At 43.2% G+C, this 22,129-nt stretch overlaps 3 protein-coding genes across 9 annotated transcripts in view; all 3 read left to right on the top strand.

Annotated features, from left to right (window-relative positions):
• dennd5b (DENN/MADD domain containing 5B) overlaps positions 1 to 4,003 on the top strand; it is a 59,633-nt gene extending 55,630 nt beyond the window's left edge. For all 7 annotated transcript variants that reach the window (XM_076296323.1, XM_076296324.1, XM_076296321.1 and 4 more), the window contains 2 exons: positions 554 to 728; positions 1,341 to 4,003. In XM_076296323.1, coding sequence (XP_076152438.1) covers positions 554 to 728; positions 1,341 to 1,524 — 359 coding nt within the window. In that variant the 3' untranslated portion in view covers positions 1,525 to 4,003. The remainder of the gene's footprint in view (positions 1 to 553; positions 729 to 1,340) is intronic.
• A 1,030-nt stretch (positions 4,004 to 5,033) lies between these two features.
• sinhcaf (SIN3-HDAC complex associated factor) lies at positions 5,034 to 11,676 on the top strand. Its single transcript, XM_076296319.1, is given in 7 exon segments — positions 5,034 to 5,163; positions 7,313 to 7,440; positions 7,840 to 7,939; positions 8,064 to 8,187; positions 8,306 to 8,456; positions 8,620 to 8,701; positions 8,703 to 11,676. Coding segments are annotated over 6 exon segments (861 nt in total). The 5' UTR covers positions 5,034 to 5,163; the 3' UTR covers positions 8,979 to 11,676.
• Positions 11,677 to 13,070: 1,394 nt separating this feature from the next.
• caprin2 (caprin family member 2) lies at positions 13,071 to 20,812 on the top strand. Its single transcript, XM_076297499.1, has 17 exons — positions 13,071 to 13,304; positions 13,392 to 13,454; positions 14,024 to 14,110; positions 14,692 to 14,930; positions 16,754 to 16,836; positions 16,936 to 17,052; positions 17,357 to 17,580; positions 17,737 to 17,778; positions 17,868 to 17,996; positions 18,091 to 18,175; positions 18,362 to 18,414; positions 18,496 to 18,609; positions 18,713 to 18,814; positions 18,909 to 18,976; positions 19,288 to 19,340; positions 19,453 to 19,611; positions 20,170 to 20,812. The coding sequence occupies exons 1-17, from the start codon at positions 13,071 to 13,073 to the stop codon at positions 20,733 to 20,735; spliced, it is 2,418 nt and encodes an 805-aa protein (XP_076153614.1). The 3' UTR covers positions 20,736 to 20,812.
• The last annotated feature ends 1,317 nt before the right edge of the window (positions 20,813 to 22,129 follow it).

Raw genomic sequence — 22,129 nt, 5'->3', positions numbered from 1 at the left:
CCAGCTCCTTTGCATGTCATTTGCATGCATTAGGGCTGAGAGGTGTCTCTAAGGGCCAGATCATGTGAGCCGTTAGCATGTGATGAAAGGGCATAAAACATGCACCAGCACCACTGCACCTCTCTCCATGACAACCACATCCAAAGCCACCCCTACTCTCTAGGGCTAGTTATCACAGAAATGTACCCCCGAAATAGATTTTATACATTCGTAGATGCCATTGTTTTCAGATTTTTCAGATCATTGGCATAGTTGTGTCATGAATTCATGTATTCAGTTATTTTCTATTGATGTTATATGATGATGCATTGTCTGTAAGCACTTCCTTATTTTGGCCATTCTGAGAAATTGTAGAGCTGATCTGTTCATCATTTTCCCCCTATTTGTTTGGGTTACAGTGATCTTAAATATTTGCACTGACTTAAAGTTTCTGGGACATCCCTTGATGGATTTATGTCTCTTGTCATATGTAACACATGTAATAAGCTGTGTGTGTGTGTGTGTGTGTGTGTGTGTGTGTGTGTGTGTGTGTGTGTGTGTGTGTCTCCTCCAGAGAAGGCAGTGGAGTATATGGAAAGTGCTGATCAGATGGGGGACATGCAGGAGACTGCAGAGCCTCTAGGCCTAACCTGTGAAACCTTCTGTCGCTATGCCAACGCCATCAACAACTCGCCACGCAGCATTGGCAAGGATGGCAAGTTCCAACTGCTCGTCTGCTTAGGAGCCAGGTGAGAAGCAGGATTTTCAAATGAAACAAAAGAGGGCCAGAACCAAAGCATTAAAGGCACCCTTAGTAAGACTTTAATAAGGCTCTCGGGGCCCTGTGGTGGAGCGGTGCATTAATAAACTAAATATGCGTCTTTTGCAACAAAGTATGAACATTACTCCGATATTATATAGAGGGAATGGACTGACAGCAGTCTGTAGGAAAAGATCTCAGAATTCCTGTAGCATAGCAGCTTTTTTGCTTTTCAATTTCGGCGGGGGGGGGGGGGGGGCACAATTTCCTACCTGAAACTAGAGAGTTGCTAGGTCGGTAATCGCCTACAGGGGGCCGTTCAGACAACGGCTGAAGTGCCATCCGTTATGTTATGAGGTTATGTGCCATCAAAATGATTTTGGTAATGTTATGTTGAGGTCAAAAACCTGTTAAGGGTGCCTTTAAAAAATGGACAGAATCTATAAAGTCTATAAATTCCTCGGTCTAGCTGGTCCAATATGCTCAAATTCCAACCTGGTTACGGGTGTGCTGTGTTGGTCACTGTGCCCTGCGTGTTGTTGTGGAGATAATGCGTGCCTGTGCGCAGACACTGATTAGCCCCCTGCTGTGTGTGTCTCAGGGACCGGCTGCTGCCCGAGTGGCTCCCCCTGCTGGTGGAGTGCCCGGTGATCACACGCATGTACGAGGAGACCGCCATGCTCCGCGACCGCACCACCGTCAACGCGCTCATCGGAGTGCTGCAGACCCTCCACGACTTCGCCATTACGCTGGAGACCTCGCTGGTCAAGGGCTTTGACTTGTAGCAGCCAGCTTCCATGGACCGAAACGCCCCACTCCCCACCCACCTCCACACACACCCCCCCCCTCCACCCTTTTCCCCTCTCCGCTCCCTACTCTCTGATGCCTCCACAGATGCCACCTCAAGGCACTGGCAAGCCGCACAACCCACTGTGGGAGTGAAGCGTGACCACTAAAGCAGGATGGCTGAGGAACGAGGAGGCTCTTTGAAGGACAAATAAACAAGTGACTCTAGCCCCGCCTCCCTCCCCTGGCTCTGTGTTTAGTTGCAGTGCGTAGGCCTTTGGGTCAAAGTTGAGTGCAGTATTACCCATACCTTGTGCTTTAAAACACACAACTCAAAAAGAAATCGACGTCTTGTGTGAATCTCTATATAAACTGTATGAAGCTCTGTGTGAAGCTCACTATGAAGATATTTTTCCTATGAACTCTCACTGCTCTTATAATGCAGGGCTCCGTGGCACAGACGTGGGCTCGGGTTTCCACCTTCAATACTTAGTAGAGTACGCAAGCATGTATTCAGTTCAGTGATTGAACCTTTTCTCCAACGATGGACAAAAATGAAAGGAAATAGTGATGTATTGGTTTTATGCGTGAATGCGTGACAAAAAAAAAAACAAAACTCTAATGGTTTGAGAGACCCTGTGCTTCTCCCAATGCTTCAGTGTAGTCCCTACATTTGATCAGCACAAGGCCCATGTGTGAGGCTGGGGGAGAAAGCAGAGCGGCAGGGAAAGAATAGGGTGTTGCAGAGCCTCTCATATTTGCACTCTTAACATCCAGAACTGAATCATGACTCCCATACGAGATGGCTCATAACCAACTAACCCATGGTACTGATCTAGCCCCTCACACTGCGCAATGATTGGCTGTGGGATCTCCTGTGGACCCTCCCCCTAAACCGAATTGGATAAGAAAGGGGGCTTGGCACTGACATCAGTGAAATGGACATTCCATCTTGATGTTAGAAAAGCAGTAGTGACTTGTGTGTGTTTGTGCGCGTCTGTGTGCGCAATTTTGTGTGCCCACTCAATTTAATTTTCTCTTTATTTTTGTATATTGAGCTGTTTACAGTATTAGTCTCAAAATTAAGTGTTCGAAAACATTTTGTGGTTTTCATGGTCAGCAGCTCAGATCAGCGTGTGTGTGTGTGTGTGTGTGTGTGTGGATGGGTGAAAAAGAGGGAGATGGTGTCTTCTGATGAGGATGCTTCAAGAATTATGTATGTATGCATTGCCAAGAATTTTGAAGGTTTCTCCGTACGATGACACAAGCAAAATAGTGCATATATAGTACATTACGAAAACAAGCAATAACAAAGGCACAGCCATGGTCCTCTTGATATGCTAATAGTAGCCCTGCTAATGCATTTCAATGGATTTCTTGATACACAAAAGTTTTGATTTAATTTACACTTTTTGTCTGTATTAAATTTCATGAGTCAGTCTCAGAGCAAAAGTGTTTCTTTTTTAGTTCTAAAAAAAGGCTTTATTTTCATCAAGAAGACAATTTTCAACTTGCAATTCTGAGACCAGCTTGATGAAAGATAGTATGGTATTAATTCAAGTGTAAATACTGCAAATGTGCATGTCTCAAATTTAGGAAAAAACTATTTGGGATTTTATTGTGACCCTTTGGCATTCAACAAAATAATCTGATTAAATTATTACTTATATTATTGTATATGCTAAAAACCAATGACTTTCAGGTTCTGACTGTGGACTAGCTTTTATTTTATTTAGATATAACACATCTGCTGCTGTACTTTTAAGAAAGATTTTAACCACTAGACCAATCTATTTGCTTACACTGAAATCATTATTTTTACCCATGCATTCATTTAAGGGGTAATGCTCATTCTTCTGTTGGAATGTTTTACTTATTTTATTTTATTTTAATCTTTTGGGTCTGTTGATATTTCTACTTTTTGAGACTGCAGATTTCCTCAGTATTATTGAGACACTGGTCATTTTAAACCCTTTGTTTAGCCAGCTGGCTGAGTGAACTAAAATGTTCAATCGAGGAGTTTTCTTGTGTCATATTTTAATTGCATTATCCTGGTTGATTCACACTGTGCGTTAGCACAGTGCTCTCCAGTGCGATCAGCCGCCTGGCTGGCAGCCTCTAGAGAGGTCTGAGACTGGGTTTATGTGCAGTGCTGCTTGGCTGTGAGCTGGCATAGGCCCTTTAAGTTTCTGAAAAAGCTACTGCATGCTGGGATGTTATGTACTGAATCAAGAGTTCTATTTCTGTGGGTTAGCTTGTTCCTTTCATCAGTCATCCAGCTAAATTTAAAAGAAGGCGAAGACTACTGTCCCAGGTGTAGACTACCAAACTATGCTCCCTGCCTCTTTCTCTCTCTCTCTCCTGTTGATATTGTGTACCTTCATCTTTACTGAGAACTTGAACTGTCTGGTCATGATTTAAATGATCTCTGTTGATGATATTTATGAAAATGTTTCATTAAAAATCTCAGTATGTTCACACAGTGGCTCTGTCATTTGTCTTTGGCTACTTGTGCATTTAATACCAGATGCCATGATCTTTATGTGACCACCAGCGGACTACAAGTTACTCAACACGTGTATCTTACTTACAGGACATGTAGTTCCGCTCTCACAGTTACATATAGTATATATGTATATATTATATATAATAGCTTTCTGTTATGTTTGATAGTTTTCCTCTGCTGCACATAGCCAAATCGCCAAACAACAGTGTTTACTGTGGTGGGCCTGAGCAGTCCCATATGGCAGATAAATAAATGATACATTATCTCCCTCTCTCACCCTCCCATGTGGCACTTGCTGAATGTGGAGCTTTGTTTTCAGGAGGTCATATGATATCAGGTAAACGTGGCCCTCCGGGTTAAAATGCCCGGTCATTGTGCAGCACTATTGAACAGCTCTGTTCATGGATGCAAGGAAATACTCATGGGAATTATTAGAGTATTGGAGTCTGTGTTATCCAAAGACTGCATTATTTCACCTTGTCCCTAAGATATTCTATTACACCTATGAGTTTATTTGAGCATATTAATGTGAGCCATAATATAAAAATATCGAGATAGTGCTATCCTATTAATAGAACATAGAATATATATCAAACGCTTTCAATACATTTGAATAATGCATTTAAATGTTAAATAAACGCTTAGTTTGTATGTGTATGTTTACCGGATCCTGTCTTCTCTGGATGTGAGTGTAAGACGAATGTTTTCTGTTATCATGGCTCGTGTATGCCATGCGTCGGCACACTGCGCTGTGGTAGTAGCATACGCATCCAAGGCGAGCCTTCCTACCGCCCCTGCTTCGGATTGCACAGATTTGAAGTACCCTAGCAACTGGTTCCACCCCCCTTTCCCGCGTAATTTTCCCTTCCATATATGGACAAGAGAATGCAGACGCAGTCGTACGTCAGACCCTCATGCAAATTGGTTTGATTGAGGAAAATCAGAAAATGGAGGATTGGTTTAAACGCATGCGCAGACGGTTTTACTACTCCCAGACGGAAAGTGAGACAGTAACAACGAGTGGAGTGCATGTCAGTGGCGCATTGTTTAATGAGTAACAACTGTAACGCCGTCATTTAATAAGCTTTACAACTTAAGCTATTTGTCCAATCCATCTTCGGACTAATTCAAGGTAAGAATTCAACTGCATTTAGAAACCATCAAACAATGTTTAGGCATGGCAGACTTCAGAATGTCATTTTCCTCAGTGTCAGTGGCATCTGAGTAAGTTGGGCGATCAGAGTGCAAGATTAACACGATAGAAAGGTGTCGCATTCTTGTCAAAAGTGTGGTCTCTGTTTAGATTTGAACAGTTTTGAAATTAACTAAACTATAGAACAAGTTTGTAATCAGCTAATGTCTGTCCGTTTCGAAGAATCCGTGTGTTTCTGAGAGGGGCATGCGTCGTCTTTTTTGAAGGCGCGCACATCATCTCGCGGATGATGGCACTTGGAGTGCATGGTGACCGAATTAAAATTCACGTTACCTGGTCAGTCTCTCAAACCCACAAAGATGTTCATCTTTGAGCATAGTTTTGTTTGTTAGTAGTTAAGTTATTACGTAAGCTCTAGAAGGGTACATTTCTCCCAATAAATTGTCATTCAATGTGAAAGCGAAAGCAATGTGCAATTTAGATGATGATGTAGTTTCTGTAGTTCATGCTCTTGAGTGATCTGCTTTTGGAATGACATTTTCCTAGTGTTTAGTTATTTGCAACAATTTATTTCCTCCCGCGCTGTGCAAAGTAGCCGAAGCTCCTGCGTGTGTGGTCTCACGCCTGATGGGTGTGCTTCAAAACAAGCCAACGATAACACTTGTGATGTTCAACGACAATGTCACATAAGCGAGTGACACGTAAAATAAATGCCCTTCATTTACTGAAAAGAAAGTATTTTTCTTGTTTCACGACTTGTTTCATAGAATTTGATGGAGTAGTTTTGACTCCGTGGTTCTTCGTGCATTGCGTTCTACATGGCAATTGACTTTAAAATGGACATTTCAAGTGTAAAAGAGGGCTTCTGCTATTACCCTGTCATAAATGTGAGATATGCGATGTTTTGCGAAATGTGCCATGTAACGTTGAGGCAAAGTTGGAGCGTGCATGTGTTTACAGTTGGGCACAAGCATGGAGTCGCACGATCCACTGACGCAGAATCAGTCCGAAAACAAAGGGCACGGCATGGAGTGTGTTACTTTGTTGTTAAGTGTTGCCCTGCGTGAGACACCCCTCAAGTATCTTTACTCGAGTATTTGTATAGATTAAGGACTTTGATGGTGCCTAAATCGCCGAGTGGTTATAATGCGGTTGAAACGTGTTATGTATATGGATGCGTATGTGATGCAGCAAGAAAGCCATGCTTCCTCCGAGAGTGGGCGGTGAATTTGTCGATGTAGGCTGCCTTCACTCCGCATGCGAAGTATTTGGCGCATACCCTTCCACACGGTCGTGTTAAATGGCTAAGTTTACGCATTCATCTATTTTTATCTTTTCGTAAGAACTTATATCGTTATTTTCTGTATCATTTAGACTTTTGATACTTTAAATATCCACATTTAGATCGTGTTGAATGTTCGCTGTATCAATTCTGCATCGGCCCCTCCTTCCCCTTTGAAACTCGTTGCCATGTTTGAATTACGTCAGAGACCGAATTATACAAGAGGTTGTGCCGCGAGTCCTGAGAGATGCCGATCTGGAGAGGGGCAGCAAGTCTGAATCTTGTATTTACGGTTATTCTTGGATAAAGTCATATGTGCATGTGCGTATGACATTTAACATGTGCGTCATTGCCAGCATGATTTAAGATTATGGAGATTCGTTAGTTTGAAAAGTGGCGACACAACCTCGCCAATAGTCTACTATTTGACCGCATTTCACATTTCACTCTTCGGTCGTTTGACGTAAACTCAAGTCTATAGATACATCCATGGCATGATATTTAAACCTTTGACAGATGCCTCACTGCCTCATTCCTCTGCACCGTGGTTACATAAGACCCGGGACATCAACAGTGCATGTGCGCTTATCCCATTGACGTTATGACTGATAACCTAGTTTTTTCCGTCTGGGTTAAGTAGGGCGAGAGACACCCGATTTTTCAGTGAGTGCCGTGTATTGTGCTTAGCTGCTAAAAATCCAAATAAATTATTATTTATATGAGCATGCGGTACACGGGGCCTTTTGGCCCTTTGCTGACCTATGTGAATTTAAGTCAAATGTTATGTAATGATTGTTGACTTCTAGATTGTTATCATTGGCCTAAATGCATATCTCTCCTTTGAAGATGTTTGGCTTTCATAAGCCGAAAATGTACAGAAGCCTGGACGGCTGTTGTATCTGCAGGGCGAAATCCTCCAGCTCCCGCTTCACTGACAGCAAGCGCTATGAGAAGGACTTTCAGAGCTGCTTTGGGTGAGAATTAAATATTCCTGGGAGTAGCATTTATGAGCACGCTGTATACATGTGTTCATAATGTAACCTATTAATCGCATAATTGGATATTTGTTATATGGATTAGTTTCATGTACTGCGCAATTATTTTATGCAAATGAAATAACTGAAGGTATCAGTTTGAGTGACTTGTTTGACTCACTGTCCTAGAGTTCTCCTGTGGTTTGTCAAGGCCTGTGCACAATGTAAGATGCTGTTGTCATGGTAACCAACGATGAGTGAGTCAGTAGGCCAACTGGATTTTTAGAATAGCAGGGCTCTTGTTGCATTTGCTATTAATAGGGGTTGACTGTTGCTGTTTTTAAAAATAAATGTTGGTGCGTTTGTCTCTCTTTTTTGGACACCACTTTGCTTCTTCAGCCTGTGTGAGACTCGCTCAGGAGAAATCTGCAATGCTTGTGTTCTCCTTGTGAAACGCTGGAAGAAGTTGCCAGCAGGTTCTAAGAAGAACTGGAATCATGTGAGCATTTTGTTTTTACTCCCAGCTCTGTGCCATGGCTGCTCTGCTGGCATTCAGAGGGCCGTGTTAAACTATTCATGCCCCTCTTGTTTTAATGAGGCCCTTGTCTTCGCATGTCACACAGGTAGTGGATGCGCGAGGAGGGCCGAGCCTGAAGACTACAGTCAAGTCCAAAAAGGCAAAGTCCATCTCCAGGAGAGCCCGGCCAAGCCAGATCAGCCGCGTCCAGAAAGAGCTGAAAAGACATAGTAAGGCTGTTTGTTCGGAAGCTGTTTGTTTGCGTTGGATTGTTCCGATTATTTGCATATTCAGTTGTCCAACATGTTGCTCTCTCTCTCTCTCTTTCTCTCTCTCTCTCCTCTTCAGACTCAGATGCTCACAGCACCACCTCCAGCGCAAGCCCAGCACAGTCACCGAGTTACAGCAACCAATCGGATGAAGGCTCTGACTCGGAGCTGACACCTGGCTCCTCCCGATCTCCAGTCTTCTCCTTCTTAGATCTCACCTATTGGAAAAGGTGAGCCTGTGCTTTACAATACGTGTCATGTGTGTTTGTGTGTGTGTGCATTTCTATTGGAAAAGGTGAGCCTGTGCTTGGCTCTCCGTGTCATCTGTGTTGGTGTGTGTGCATTTCTGTCGCATAGAATTGGTCCTCACGGTATCTTTTTGGCTGGTTTCAGACAAAAGGTTTGCTGTGGCATTATCTACAAAGGCCGCTTTGGAGAGGTCCTGATTGACCCCCATCTCTACAAACCCTGCTGCCAGAAGAAACAGGAGCAGGAGCAAGAGGAGGAGGAGGAAGAGGAGGAAGAAGAGGAGGAGGAAGCAGCTCACACCAGCCAGGAGAGCAGGAGGAGCCCGGCTCCCGAGACCTTCCCTTCCCCTCCACCGGTCAAAGAGGAAGAGGAGGAGGAAGACGAGGAGGAAGAGGAGTGGTAAGACCACTCCTAGGGTCATACACACACTCACCATCACACACACACAAACACAGGGAACTGAAGCAGCATTGGAAGGAGGCCTTGGAGAGCTCAGGATGTGATTTCCTCAGGCCCTCTGTAGAATTGCGGTCAGATTGCCTTCAATTCACGAGCAGCTGGAACTTTCTTGTTTTTGTTTGTCTGTTGTTTGTTTTGTTTTCATGTATATTGTGTGTTTTTATTTCTGTGTTCATTTAAGAGGAGGCGGTCATTCTTTGTTGTTTAACTTATGGACTATTAAGAATTGTGCATTTGTACCCCTCCTCCGCCTTTCACTCTTTTTCCATTGTATACTTGGATATTTAGATCCTTGTTTTTTTCCATTGATTTCTCCACATGAAATGCTGGATCTACACAAAATGCAGATGAGGAGAAAAAAAAAACTGAAACTCTACCTTTGACTTCCAGGATAGAGCCATAGCCTAGAAAAACAGCCTTCAACCCACGGTTTGCCTTTTCCATATATTTGTAAAGACACACTCATGAACACGTTTACTAAGATAAATGCACACACACACTTTTTCTCACACACACACACACACACACACACACACACACACACACATGCACTCACACCCTGCACACATACACACTCACATGCAAACAGAACATGCATACGTACACAGCCTAACCATAAAGGCTAACAAATGATAAACCAGCCTTGAATGCACCAATGGTAGTGTCATGATTATAATTTTTTTAGCTAACACTACATTATTGGTGTAATTGTTGCACGAATCAATGGGATAGTAACTATTTTGGTATGGAAAAAAATGATGCAAAGAAAACCAAACAAGCAAACAAAAAAGGGTATGTGAAAGTAGTTGGGAACTGGCAAGCACTGACAGAATTCTAGTTTTGGGTAGTACCATGAAGTGCTGATTCAGGATCAGTTTCTGTACCACATAAGCCAATACCAAGGGATTTAAACTTATCCTCAGTCAGTGCTTCAGATCACTTTTGTCGAAGTGCTGGACTTTGGTGTAGTACTGGTTAAAGCTGGGCATGGTCAACCAAAACTTCTTCCTGGGTTATCTCCTCATGAGAGAGATCCATATTGATATGCTTACTATCGGTTGTGTTTAGGTTATAATGCGTTCCATCTATTTCAGTGAAGTAATGTAAATGGTCAAGGTTAGAGAGTCTGTCTTGGAGACTTAAAACACTGTATTGTGCATGGACAGCAAGCTACCCTATGTCAGAATAATCCTGCATGCATTTGATATTGCATGGCCTTTCAGAAAATTCCAAACATTTTTATTTTAAATTTGCTATATTGGGCTTGATTTAATACAGCCGATATATATATATTTTTGTAGATAAAATGAAAAGTAAAAAAAATAATGATAGTTTTTAGGTTGTTGGGTCACAGAAACTTTCACTGCAATACAATGTATTTGATGTCAACACTTTTCACATGTAGAGAATGATGCTGACAGCAGGCATGTGAGGAGATGTGGATCTTCCTATTTGCCTGATTAAATTGGGACCATCATGTCCGTCAACTTTAATTAAATCAATGAAATATTATTTATTTTCCTCTTGTATTATACACATGTGCACAAAAGCCCTATATTCATAGGGCTCCAACAAGTCAGTCATACACATCACTGAGGATTTCCATGTTTGTGTTTTTCTTTTTGAAAACATTAGTCTAGCAATGGATGTGTTTTTCCTGTAAGTCTTCATGTTCTAGATACTCTTAGGGAAAGTATTTAGCATTGGTTGATACACACTTGTTTGGCTCACCCATCCGCTTTCCTCCCTGATAGTATTTTTCATAGGCGTCATTTAGTCTTTATACCAGAAGGGGATTCTGCACATTTCGACATCGATATGTATTATGTTAACCTTATAACGGTGTTCAAATGGCTTGTTGGATGGACACAACACACTTTGACAGACTGTAATACGCATACCAAAAAATAGTGGTACCTTTTCATTACTAATTCAGGAATTGATGTCAACACATTTGCATGGACTCTGTATACCATAACCCCCCTGTCCCCTTCAGCTGGGGCCCAGAGCTGAGCTGAGTGCGGGCAGCTATCTGTGTCCAGTACTGAATGAATGCCTCGTTCCAGGGAATGAAAGCTTTACTCCGTGAATGTTGCAGTCCTTCTCCTCGGTCCCCACTGTTTGCCTGTTCCTTTTTGAGAGTGTTGCACATGGACACTAAAGTGATGGATTCTTTCATGGGTTGTTTTTTTCTTTGACAGTATGACGTTTCTCAGAGCCAACGGTTTGTGTATTAGTTTACATGGGCTGGTGTGAAATGCTAATGATTTGAGTCTTCTTGTTATTTATTTTATATTTATTTTTTTGCATCACTTTTTTTCCCTGTGGACTGTTTTTACTGTCTGAGATCCCTCACCACCCCTTATTTATGGCTGATGGTGTTTTTTTGTTTTGTTTTTGTTTTTTGGAAGATGAACGCGGCAAAGCACTGCTTTAACATGAGTGTCATGCATTCACAGAGTTGTGAAATGTATCAAAATTAAGCTATTGTAAAACAAGAATGCGAAAATCTGTCAAATTCTGTATATTATGTCTGTCTTTTGCTCTACGTATCTTTATTTTTGTCTATGCTCAACGCTCATCTGCTGATTTTCCGTAGGCTAGTCTCTTAGCTGTAGTTCTACAGGCATGTATGGTAGCTATGCACTTTGTATTTACCTTAGAGATATATGAGCTAAGTTTTGTATTTTTTTATATATTGTACTTTTTACCTGTTCTTCAATAAATGTAGTTTGTAAGCTTTGTAGCTGTGATGTTTGTTCTATGTCTATGCCATCTATCAGACTGTCATAATTTTCTTTGCATTCAGATACAAAGATGTTTAATAGATGTTTAATTGTTCAGCTCATACCAGTGATATGACATCTTGGAAGTCGTAGCATAGGCTACTCACAGTGCTTTTGGAGTAGTGGTTACATTTTAAAACCTGGCCCTTCCTCACCTAGCCACATATTGTTTTATTGAATTAAGGTGCTACTCATGACACACAGCATGTGGAAGAGTTAGGCTACCTCAACTAGTCTATTCCAATGTATATGTTATTTTCAAAATTGTTCGATACAGTCATTAAGAGAGGATTATAGAGAGGACCATTTATTCAGGGTTAGGATTTGTGTGTTTAGTTCGAGGCCAAGGGGAGGTGGTAGGGGCGCTGAGGCAGGTGCCTGGTTCGCTGACCGCCGTGACGTCATGATGAATTCCCAAGCCTCAGCCGGTAGAGGGTATTGGCATGGAGTGTATAAAAAGGTAAAAGAGAGCTCGGATCCGGCCTCTGCTAAAATCCAACATCATCACAACTTTGAGCCGGCGAGGGTTGTTGAGTTTGGATGTTGGGCATTTTCGCTCGGTCACCACAACGACCCCGCTTCCACCAACATACAGAACGAGTGAGAAGCGTAAGGTTGGTGAGTTCTTCAGTTTTTTGGGGATCATGATCACGACAAACTTTGCATGTCGATGATAAGATTGTGTTCTTTGTTTTCTAGTCGGTGCATATTTGAACCTACTGTAGGCTCAATTATACCGTTTATCGTTGGTAAGAGCATATTTTAAGCTAAGGGCGGTGGCAGATGGACCTGATACAGCTTTGGAGGATTCTGGAACTTGCTCGGTATCATTTTTAGCCATCCCAGTAAAGCCTTCAACTTGGTTAAAAAATATTTTTTGTCAAATGTACTAGAATCCCAACATCGCGTTCATTAAACCGGCCATGTTACTTTTCACATGGAGAGAGCACGCGTCTGCGAGGGTACACGCTCATCTCTTGTCATTTTAGGAACGACTATCCGATTTTCCCCATAAAATCAGTCATCATGTTATATTCCAGCACTTTGGCCAAGAACCACGTTGTGGAATTTCTCCATAGAAAATAGATTAGCTGCATTAGGCTGTAAATGCACTGTCACCGGACTGGCTCATCTCCAAGGAAGGTTCAGTAGGCCACCACTGATTGAGGACCTTTTGTTTGCTTTCTTTTTGAAAAGCAATCATGATACCCTGAATGATTATTTGCATCCTATTGAAAATACTAGGAGTTTGGAATATTATTAAAAGTTGGAATAAACAGGTTGTCACAACACCATCTTTTACACTGTATACCACACAATATATATTTTTTTCCTAGTGAGACTCCCAACATGGTGCAGTTGAGTGCGTCCCCAGACCCCGATATGTTCCCCTCTCCATCTCGACACTCGGGGGAGGTGGAAGACAAGCACGGAAGCCCAAAGTCTGACTCCTCTCCACGTTCCCTCACCTCCCTGCAGCTTGCACTCTCTGCCTCCACCACTGCCTATCCCGGCTACGAGACTTACATAGAGGATGGCCTTATCTGTCTCAAGCACAAGATTCGTAACATTGAGAAAAAGAAGGTGAGGAATTATTCTGCTATGCCATGGAGGTGGAATGAAAGGCTTAAACATGTTTGTACGCCACTAACAGAAGTGATTCATTAACAGCTAAAACTGGAGGAGTACAGGAGGCGCTTAAAGAATGGTGAAAAACTCAATCAAGACCAACTGGTATGTACTTTCCATCTGAGTCATCCATGCTTTTATGGTCCCCAGATATTAGGGGTGTAAAGGTACACATATTCATACTGAACCGTTTAGGTACAGGACGTTGGGTACAAAACAGTTGTGTACTGATTGCAGTCCTTAACAGAAATCAACAGTAGGCTTTTTTGCCTTTTGGACCATGTTTTTCAAATTTGAGTTCCCACACAAACTTATTAAATATTAAATGGTGGACTACATGTCTGTTTAGTCAATTAAGGGCAAAAACATGATACTTTTTCAAAATACTATTCCCGTTGCGCATTAGCAATATTCAGTGAATTGTAGGCTTGCAGTACCTACAGGCTTATCGTACCGAACATTAACCCAGAACCGTGGTACATACCAAACCGTGATTTGTGAACCGTTACCCCTACCAGATATTAATAATGAGCTTTATTTGTAAAGCACATTGAATTTCCCCTGTGTATGTAACCTGCCTTGCCTTGCTTCAAGGACACTTGATTTGTCATTTAAGATCTGGAACCTTTTGGATACGTTTCTACTGGATATACAGCACTATATTTTTGTTTTAGGATGCAGTGAAGAAGTATGAAGAAGTGGTCCATAACCTGGCATTTGCAAAAGAACTGCACAAGACACTTAGTTCATTGACACAGGACGTAAGTATAGCTGTACCCTAGGTTACGATAATGATTGGAGATTGGGAGTGGCCCTAAGCAATTCACATGCTGCTGTGGCCAGGGCATTGTCCTCCCACTCTGTGATCTAGCTGAACAGTGGAGGCCAGGCTATGCGTGGGGAACAGTTCTGGCCTTGACACAAGATTGTGAAGTTGAGTGATCTATAGTCAGGAGAATGCCTGAAGGTCTGTTGGGAATTCTCTTTGACCAGGGTGGGCAGTTGGGGAAGGGGGGCTGGATGAAGGGCCTAGAGGCTGAGGTCACCATGTGTAGCTTGTGAGGGTTGCTGGGTTTATTGGAGGCTGTAGAAGTTATTGCTAAGGTGATGTAAGGCCTAGAGTTTACTGATGGTGCACTTAACCATTTCTCATGTCAATGGCTTCCTGGCCACAGTAGATTTTTCATATTGGATTTCGCAATACAATTTTCAATTTGTACAGTGCAATGGGAATAGTCAATCATCTAAATATGACCATAAACGACTATAGGTTCATTCATCTTGGTTTGGACTTGGTTATTTGGTATTTAAAGTGTGTGTGTGTGTGTGTGTGTGTGTCTAGCTGCTGAAGGCTCAGAAAAAGGCGGTGAAGCGTGAGCAAGTGGCGAGAATGGAGTCTGAACGCAAGCGTCTGTGCACCGTGCTGCAGATGCAATACGTCCTGCAGAACCTCCAAAACGAGCACGTCAGGAAGGACGTCCTGACCAGCGCCAGCCGCCCACTGCTCATCTCCGCAAAAGAGCTGGAGGGCCTACGGGACCTTGGTGCCCTGCTGAACCGCAAGAGGGATGGCCTCAGCAGGTACTCATTAGCATCTCATCTGGACAAGTGAATGCTGGGCTTTAAGGCCCAAATAGGAGTCAGTGGTGGTAGTTGAAAAAGGGTCTTGTACTTCATGTGGGTATTCGTCAGTCATTATGACTTTGTAAGGATTGCCTGCGTATCATACATACATACATTGTATTAGTTTAGCTGGGGGAGAGAGTCATTTAGGGTGGGTTAGTATTTTTGATCATTGCTTACTATCATTTGAACTGAAGAGTCTCCCACTATTAATTTTAAGCATATGGACTCTCAATTCAAATACAAACATTTGCATTTTTATGTATATCAAGAGATTCGTTCCAAACTTATCTCCATTATTAAGAATATTTGTCATTTTTATTTTTCATTTCAGGTAGTGAAATCCAACTGCACTTCCACTGATATTACCTGGAAAACAAATGACATAAGATTTATGAAAATTCATTAAAATGGGGGATTTGGGCTGAATCTCAATCTCTCCCCTCACAGACTCACACTTTGATGTGCATTCCCGCAAACTTTGAGGGCTTAGGGTTGTCCCACTGCAAATAGTGACGTGCTTGAGGGCTCGCTCACACCCTTTCTGTGCCCTTTCCGTAAGTCTGCATCTATGGGAATTACCTAGAATGCCTAGCGCTGTGACTTGGAACACGGGGTTACCCAAAGGGAGGCTGGAACACTGATCTATAAAGAACACGTGTTCTTTATAGATCAGTGGGCTGGAAGCTTGAATAAGAATATCAGTAAACAACTGCCATAAAACTGGAACAACTGCCATAAAACGGAAATGACTGCCATAAAACGGAAACAACTGCCATAAAACGGAAACATGTTTGCAACATGTTTTTTGAGTTGTCAATTTAATGATGGGTCACAGGAGCTGTCCCATGCCTGTTTTTAGCGTTTTGAACCCTTACACCCTCGCAAACTTGATCACTTACAACAGATGCCATTTTAGTGTTTGAGGGTTCAGGGCTTAGACTGTATGGATGACATTGAGATTCAGCCATAGTGTTTTGGAGCCAAACACCTCATTAGTTTTTTGAAACATACTTTACACAGACTAATATCAATTCAATATAGTCTGTATAGTGAGAATCAAAACACATGGTGTCTCACTGATTTGATTAAACACTCAAGGATGTCAGAATATTCTGATATCAGAATGAGGTTATTGCCCTCGCATCCATTATTAGTCACTCCCATGTGCTAGTGATGGTGGTAATGTTGCCATGTTTGTGGTAATGAGGGTTGGATATTAGTTAAATTGTGAAGAAAACTCTAGAGTGACAATGGCGACGCCTCTAGACTTTGTTATAACGACCTATTTTTTTCTTTTTGAAGCAGCACTGATCAAACAAAACTGTGCACATCAGACGATGCATCACTTGTCTTGTGTGGCGCCTTGACATTCTTGTGCACCAAACTAATGGGTCTCCAGGCAGTTTTATTCATGCCTCATGATCATATGCCTCCATGAAGGTTTTGGCTGATTTTTGGCTTCATTGAATGTACTCGTTGTTCAATAACTGGAACATAAAGGGCACACATTTGAACTCCAGCTGCCATGAGTGCTGAAGCGCAATAGTGGGAACTCTATAGATGACCAGTTCATCCAGATGGCCACATCGGAGAATAGCAAGGCGGGAGAACCACTTGACTACAGAACCACAACCATTTGTTATGAAGAAGGCTTTAATAATGGTTTATAAATAAATCTGTTTGTCCAATAAGTCCAAAAGAGCTCGCAATCTCCTTTCTGTTTAGGTGTTGCCCATTATGTTTTATGAATTACTTGAATGACAATCCCTGTTCTGCAGTTTGGAAGATCAGATGATGCGGGGAGCTGTTGTCTATTGGGAGCTTCTGGAGGGGAAGGAGAAACCAGTTGTTGGTCACACATGTAAGCCATATTAAATGCTGGTGAAGGAGGCCATGGACATCCTATGCATTTCCTCTTGTATGTGTTCCGTTATGGAATGTTCTTCTCCCTTTTTTGTAGATAAGCACATGAAGGAGTGGCTGGCAAAGCTGATCGATTGTGGGTACTTTGACCAAGTTGTGGCTCCTAAAGACCAGAAGGAATCAGAGAATCATGTGAGACCAGGAGGTCTTGCCGGTAAGGATGAGAAGAATGTTGAACTTAAAAACCTTAGATATTGTATCACAATATATTGCCAAACGCACAACTATATTTTAAGTTGCCCTTAAACATATTTATATAATCATCTGTACTTTTTCCCATTTGTGATTGCTGCATTGTAGCCCTTGTGAAGTTCAGAACAAATGAAGTGCCTACCAGAGTGGTGAGTGTGCTGCCAAACTTTGTTAGCTGTCTGTCCTTCCAGCTGTTCTACTGTAGTCAAGTTTAATCATGTCTGAATGATGCCAGTTTCTTAACAGACACTATATACCTGATGAAGGCCTCAGCGATGGTAGTCTGGACAAAACCTCCCCTTCACTTAACTGGAAAGAGGACTTCTTGGCCCGCAAAGAGCAGGAGCCTCCAGACTCATGGGAAATGGAGTTCAATGATGTGCCACCTTCCTCTAAGACTACAGCACTACAAAAACCAAGCAGGGGAGCAGCTGGCTTTATCCTTAAAGACCAGAGCTCTGTGAAGAAACCCAACAATGAACCTAAACCGGTGAGACTGATGCACCTGATCATGATGGGACTTGGATCTTAGTATTGTGGTTGGGTTGGCCATCTAATCATTTAACTTCTGTGGATCAACTGATTGCAAGTTCTTCCCAGGTCTGTACAGTGTTGTGTGCCTACAAGTCTTTACTCTCCCTTTCAGAAAGCTCAGAGAAGACCTAAAGCTGGACAGGATGTAAAATCAGTAAGTTCAGCCGTCCATGTGAGCTACAGAATATTCCAATGTGTAGGCCAGCTCTGCAATTTCCACAAAGTGGTTTGGTTTTTAATTAGGCATCTCGAACAGAGGCCCCAGTGGAGGTGTTCAACTCTCCATCTCCTCTGCCCAAAGATCCCATCTTACGAAAACAGGAGCTGGATGACTTGATGGGTCAGATTTCAGGATCCTTCAGCTTTATGCAGGTAGTCATTTAATGTGAATTTGATCCAGTTGCCTAAGTCTAATCAATCTATGGATCATACAGCACTGGATCCAGAAATGTCTTAATTGCCTTAGGAGTCATTACTGGATGGTGAAGCTCCTCAAACACACGTGCATCCTAGGATTTGTTGTCCTTCTCCAGTGCCCTCCCCTCCACTTGGTAAGAAAGCAAGAATACCTGTTTTATGCTGAATCATTCAATCACATGTACTTAATTCTTTGAACCAATAAACATAAGAATGAATTAAGAATCACTAAGACTTCTAACAATCACACAGATTGGTCAAAGCCAACTTGTATTGTACTCAGTGGTGATTTAATAAAACTACTTTTCTCAATTTTACAGCCCAGAGGGAATCCAATGATGGTCCAGATGACAACTCTCCCAAAACCATGCATGTAGGTATTGCTTTCCTCGGATGTCTCACATGTCTTAATTCTAATACTTAAAAAGCTAAAGGATTGTCTGCTCTTCTGTAGTCTACCCCACTGCCTTCAAAACATCTTGCCAAAGAGGGTAATACTAGTCTGACCAATGGGAGTAAGAGTCTGGACAACTGGGACCTGGATGTCCATTCAGTTGAAGAGGTAGAGGTAACAAAACTTACATGTTGTGCTTAATGTGTAGTGTTGGCACAACTCGGAAGCCTACAGAATTCCACATAGATCCTTTAATCTCCGAAATTGCTCCCTACAGGAGAAACCGCAGTTGTCTAGTCGAGAGGGCTTTGAGTCTCCCCCACTTTTCCGCCGCAAGTCTAGTATCCCGATCACACCGGAAGAGAAACTGCCACCTGAGGTATGGGGCTTTTCAATGTGTCAGATGTTTCACTAAGTACATGTTGTAGACGTGTGGTTCAACTGATGTGGTGGTTTTGGGGTCGTTGTTACAGACTCCTGTGCCACAGCCAGAGCAGCAGCAGCAGTCTCCCCGTGATGTGGTGACCCCTCCAGCCACAGAGTCCGTTCAAGCCTTCTCCACTCCACCAAACCGCCAAGCTCACAGAATCACAGCCCCGTCTGCTCCCTACCAGACTATGCATCCTGTGAGCACACACACACACACACACACACAATGCCACTATAATGTAGCACACACTGAAACTGGCAAATATTTTCCAGCCTATTTTTCCAGCTTTGGTTTAGTTTTTTGTTCTGGTTCTGGTAGGTGTTCAAAGTCAGTTTGCCTACGCCATTAAGCAGTGGGTCTTACTTGAAGCCTGATGGAACACCTCTCTCTGGATCCAATTGTGTAAGATATGCCACTGCCAGCACCCAGACCCCACCTGAGCTTAACCCACCTGAGGCGGAAAACCTGCAGCCAGGTAGGGCAATAATGCATGCCCATTGGTCTGTGAAAATGTTTTCATTTTAATACTTAGCCTTTAGCCTCTCTCCCCATCCCCCCCCCCCCCCCCCACACTCTCCCTCACTCAGATGAACTGATCCAGTCCGAGTGTATGGTGGTTAGTGGTGGCCAGATGTACACAATGGGACGCTCGGGCCAGCCTTACCATGCCCGGGGCTCTGTCAGGGGTATGGGACGTGCAGGCAGGGGACTGGCGCACTACGTCCGCTCTCCAAGTGGCCACAGAGGTACCGGTCTCTGTCGGTCTCCTTGTGTTTGTCTGTGTGGTGGAGAGGCGTGTTTGGGACATCACTGAAGGAGTTTGTGTTTGTGTGGATGCACAAGTGTGTGAACCATAATGATATTAATATCTCTGCAACACTCCCAATAATTCCCACCTCCAACATATTGTGTTTGAATGTGTTACTGTGGATAATAGATGCATGTATTCTCTAACAGGAGGGTTTGATGGGTACAGAACCAGCCCCAGATCTGCTGGAGGTTTTGTCCCAGTGTCTCATTCCATGAGAGACATGACATCCACTCCCATTAATGCAAGGGTAAGAATGGGGGGACGATGTTTTGCTGTGGCTTGAAGATGTGACGTTTAAGGCTTAATAGTTAGGACTGTCTGTCTCATTCCTGAACAGGAGACCGGATACCATTCTAATTACAAGCATGGTGGCCCAGGGGGACAGAGAACCAACTCAAGTGGTAAAGATGTGCTACTCACACCTCGTGTTTCACTGTCGGATCCTATTGGTTTGGTGTTGAACATGATTTATGACAATTTCCTGGTCTTGCAGCTGGATGGAGTGACTCGTCTCAGGTGAGCAGCCCTGATCGGGAGGGGGCGTACATGGTTGACCTTGTGGACTCTGGCCACGGTGACTCACTCTCCGCCGACATGCCGGTCACTCCACAGGGGACGCACACCCTCATGCCCCTGCACGTGTACCCGATCTCCCAGCAGATCAGGGTGGCCTTCTCTGCTGCTCGCACCTTCAACTTCGCCCCGGGCACTCTTGACCAACCGATCGCGTTCGACCTGCTGCACAGCAATGTCGGCGAGATGTTCGACATGCCGTCCGGGCGTTTCACCTGCCCGGTGTCAGGCACCTACGTCTTCATCTTCCACATCCTCAAGCTAGCGGTCAACGTGCCGCTGTACATCAACCTCATGCGCAACGAGGAGGTGGTGGTGTCCGGCTACGCCAACGATGGAGCGCCTGACCACGAGACCGCTAGCAATCATGCCGTGCTGCAGCTGTACCAAGGCGACCAAGTGTGGCTGCGGCTGCATCGTGGCGCCATCTATGGCAGCAGCTGGAAGTACAGCACCTTCTCAGGCTTCCTGCTGTATCAGGACTGAGCCACACGCATGCAGGGTAGCCTTGCTTCTGGGTTCAGCCAGAGCCCAAAGCACAAGTGTGTCTGTGTGGTGTAGCTGCATGTGCAGAGTTTCAGCGAGCCACAAGTTGGCACTTATATTTCAGTTTGGGGTGTTGGGGATTGGGTCTCCCCAGTCCCCTCTGGCCTTTCAGAACAATCATCAACCACTTATACCCCTACTTAACATTAAAACCGTTTCTGATTCAATCAGGGGACATTTCATTTGGATGCCAGTGGCACTGGTGGACTGGCACTGTTTTCTTGTGACCTTGGAAATGTCTTGTAGCTGTTACGCACATTACTGACCAAATATAGCAGTCTTCACTGTGCACTTTGCCAAATCCTCCTTACTTGGTGGAAAGTTTGTTTCTACTAATTGTTGATGGGTGAACGTAGGGTTTCTGAGCCATACAGCATTAATACAATGTGTATTTCTTTGTTTGTTTTTTTTTCTTTTCCTATCCCCTCTTATTTATTTAAACTCTACCGTGGCTTTTGAGTGGAGAATGTAACTGACATTACTTGACTAGTTGAGCACTTTAACAGGAAAACCCAAAGTGTTGCCTTGTATTGGAGGGTGTGGTGTGGGTTGGGCTGTGTGTATGCACTGGAAAAGGCTAATATGCTTGAAGTTGAAAGATGCCTCTGTGCCTAAATAAATGAAGAAATTGTGCAGTTCATTTGTCTGCCCTGTTTAATCAAATTCAGCTATATCTGAATGGAAGCGGATGTGTGCATGGATTATAAAACTTTCCAATGAAATATTAGTGTCTGAAATATTTGGCAATACAACCCCGATCCTGAGCAAAAACAAAACCTTTTCAGTTAAACTACTTTCCCAGATGTTTTGAAACCTATTAAGCATACATGGTTGAGACACCCTGGAGATGTCTTTACACATTTGCTCCATATGAGTCTCTGGTCACGTTACCCCAAGTTAAAGGCCAACCTAAACCACGTCATCATGACCCTGATTCACAAATATGTGGCTTCTCTCCCCCTTGATTCAGTGTGCATAATACCAGCTGCCCTAAATATGTCATGCAGCAAATTCGCCGCATGTGGCCTATTTGCAAAAGCCTCTGCATTTTACCAGAGGCAACTAGGCCTAGTCTGCTTTGGTGAGGAACCTATAAGATGCTTTTCATTTCGAAGCAACGTTGGTAATCCTATCGACTTCTGTTTATGCTGAGAAGCAAACATGTATCAACAGTGTCAGCAGCAGAGGTACACACTCCGAAGCTAAAAAAATAAAAAATAAACTATCAAAATCAGGTGAGCTAAAATCCTTTAATGGGCTGCGCAAGAGCAGTAGCCTATCGAATAGATAACATCAGACACACTTAATGTGTTGGCTTCAATTAATATAATCTG

This window comes from Alosa pseudoharengus, unplaced genomic scaffold, assembly GCF_046254945.1.
Source record: "Alosa pseudoharengus isolate Yale_2024_CS ecotype anadromous, Long Island Sound unplaced genomic scaffold, YU_APseudo_1.1 YU_APseudo_1.1_scf_20, whole genome shotgun sequence".
Taxonomy (NCBI): domain Eukaryota; kingdom Metazoa; phylum Chordata; class Actinopteri; order Clupeiformes; family Clupeidae; genus Alosa; species Alosa pseudoharengus.
The sequence above is the reverse complement of the archived record's forward strand: the minus strand, read 5'-3'. Positions and strand labels throughout refer to the sequence as shown.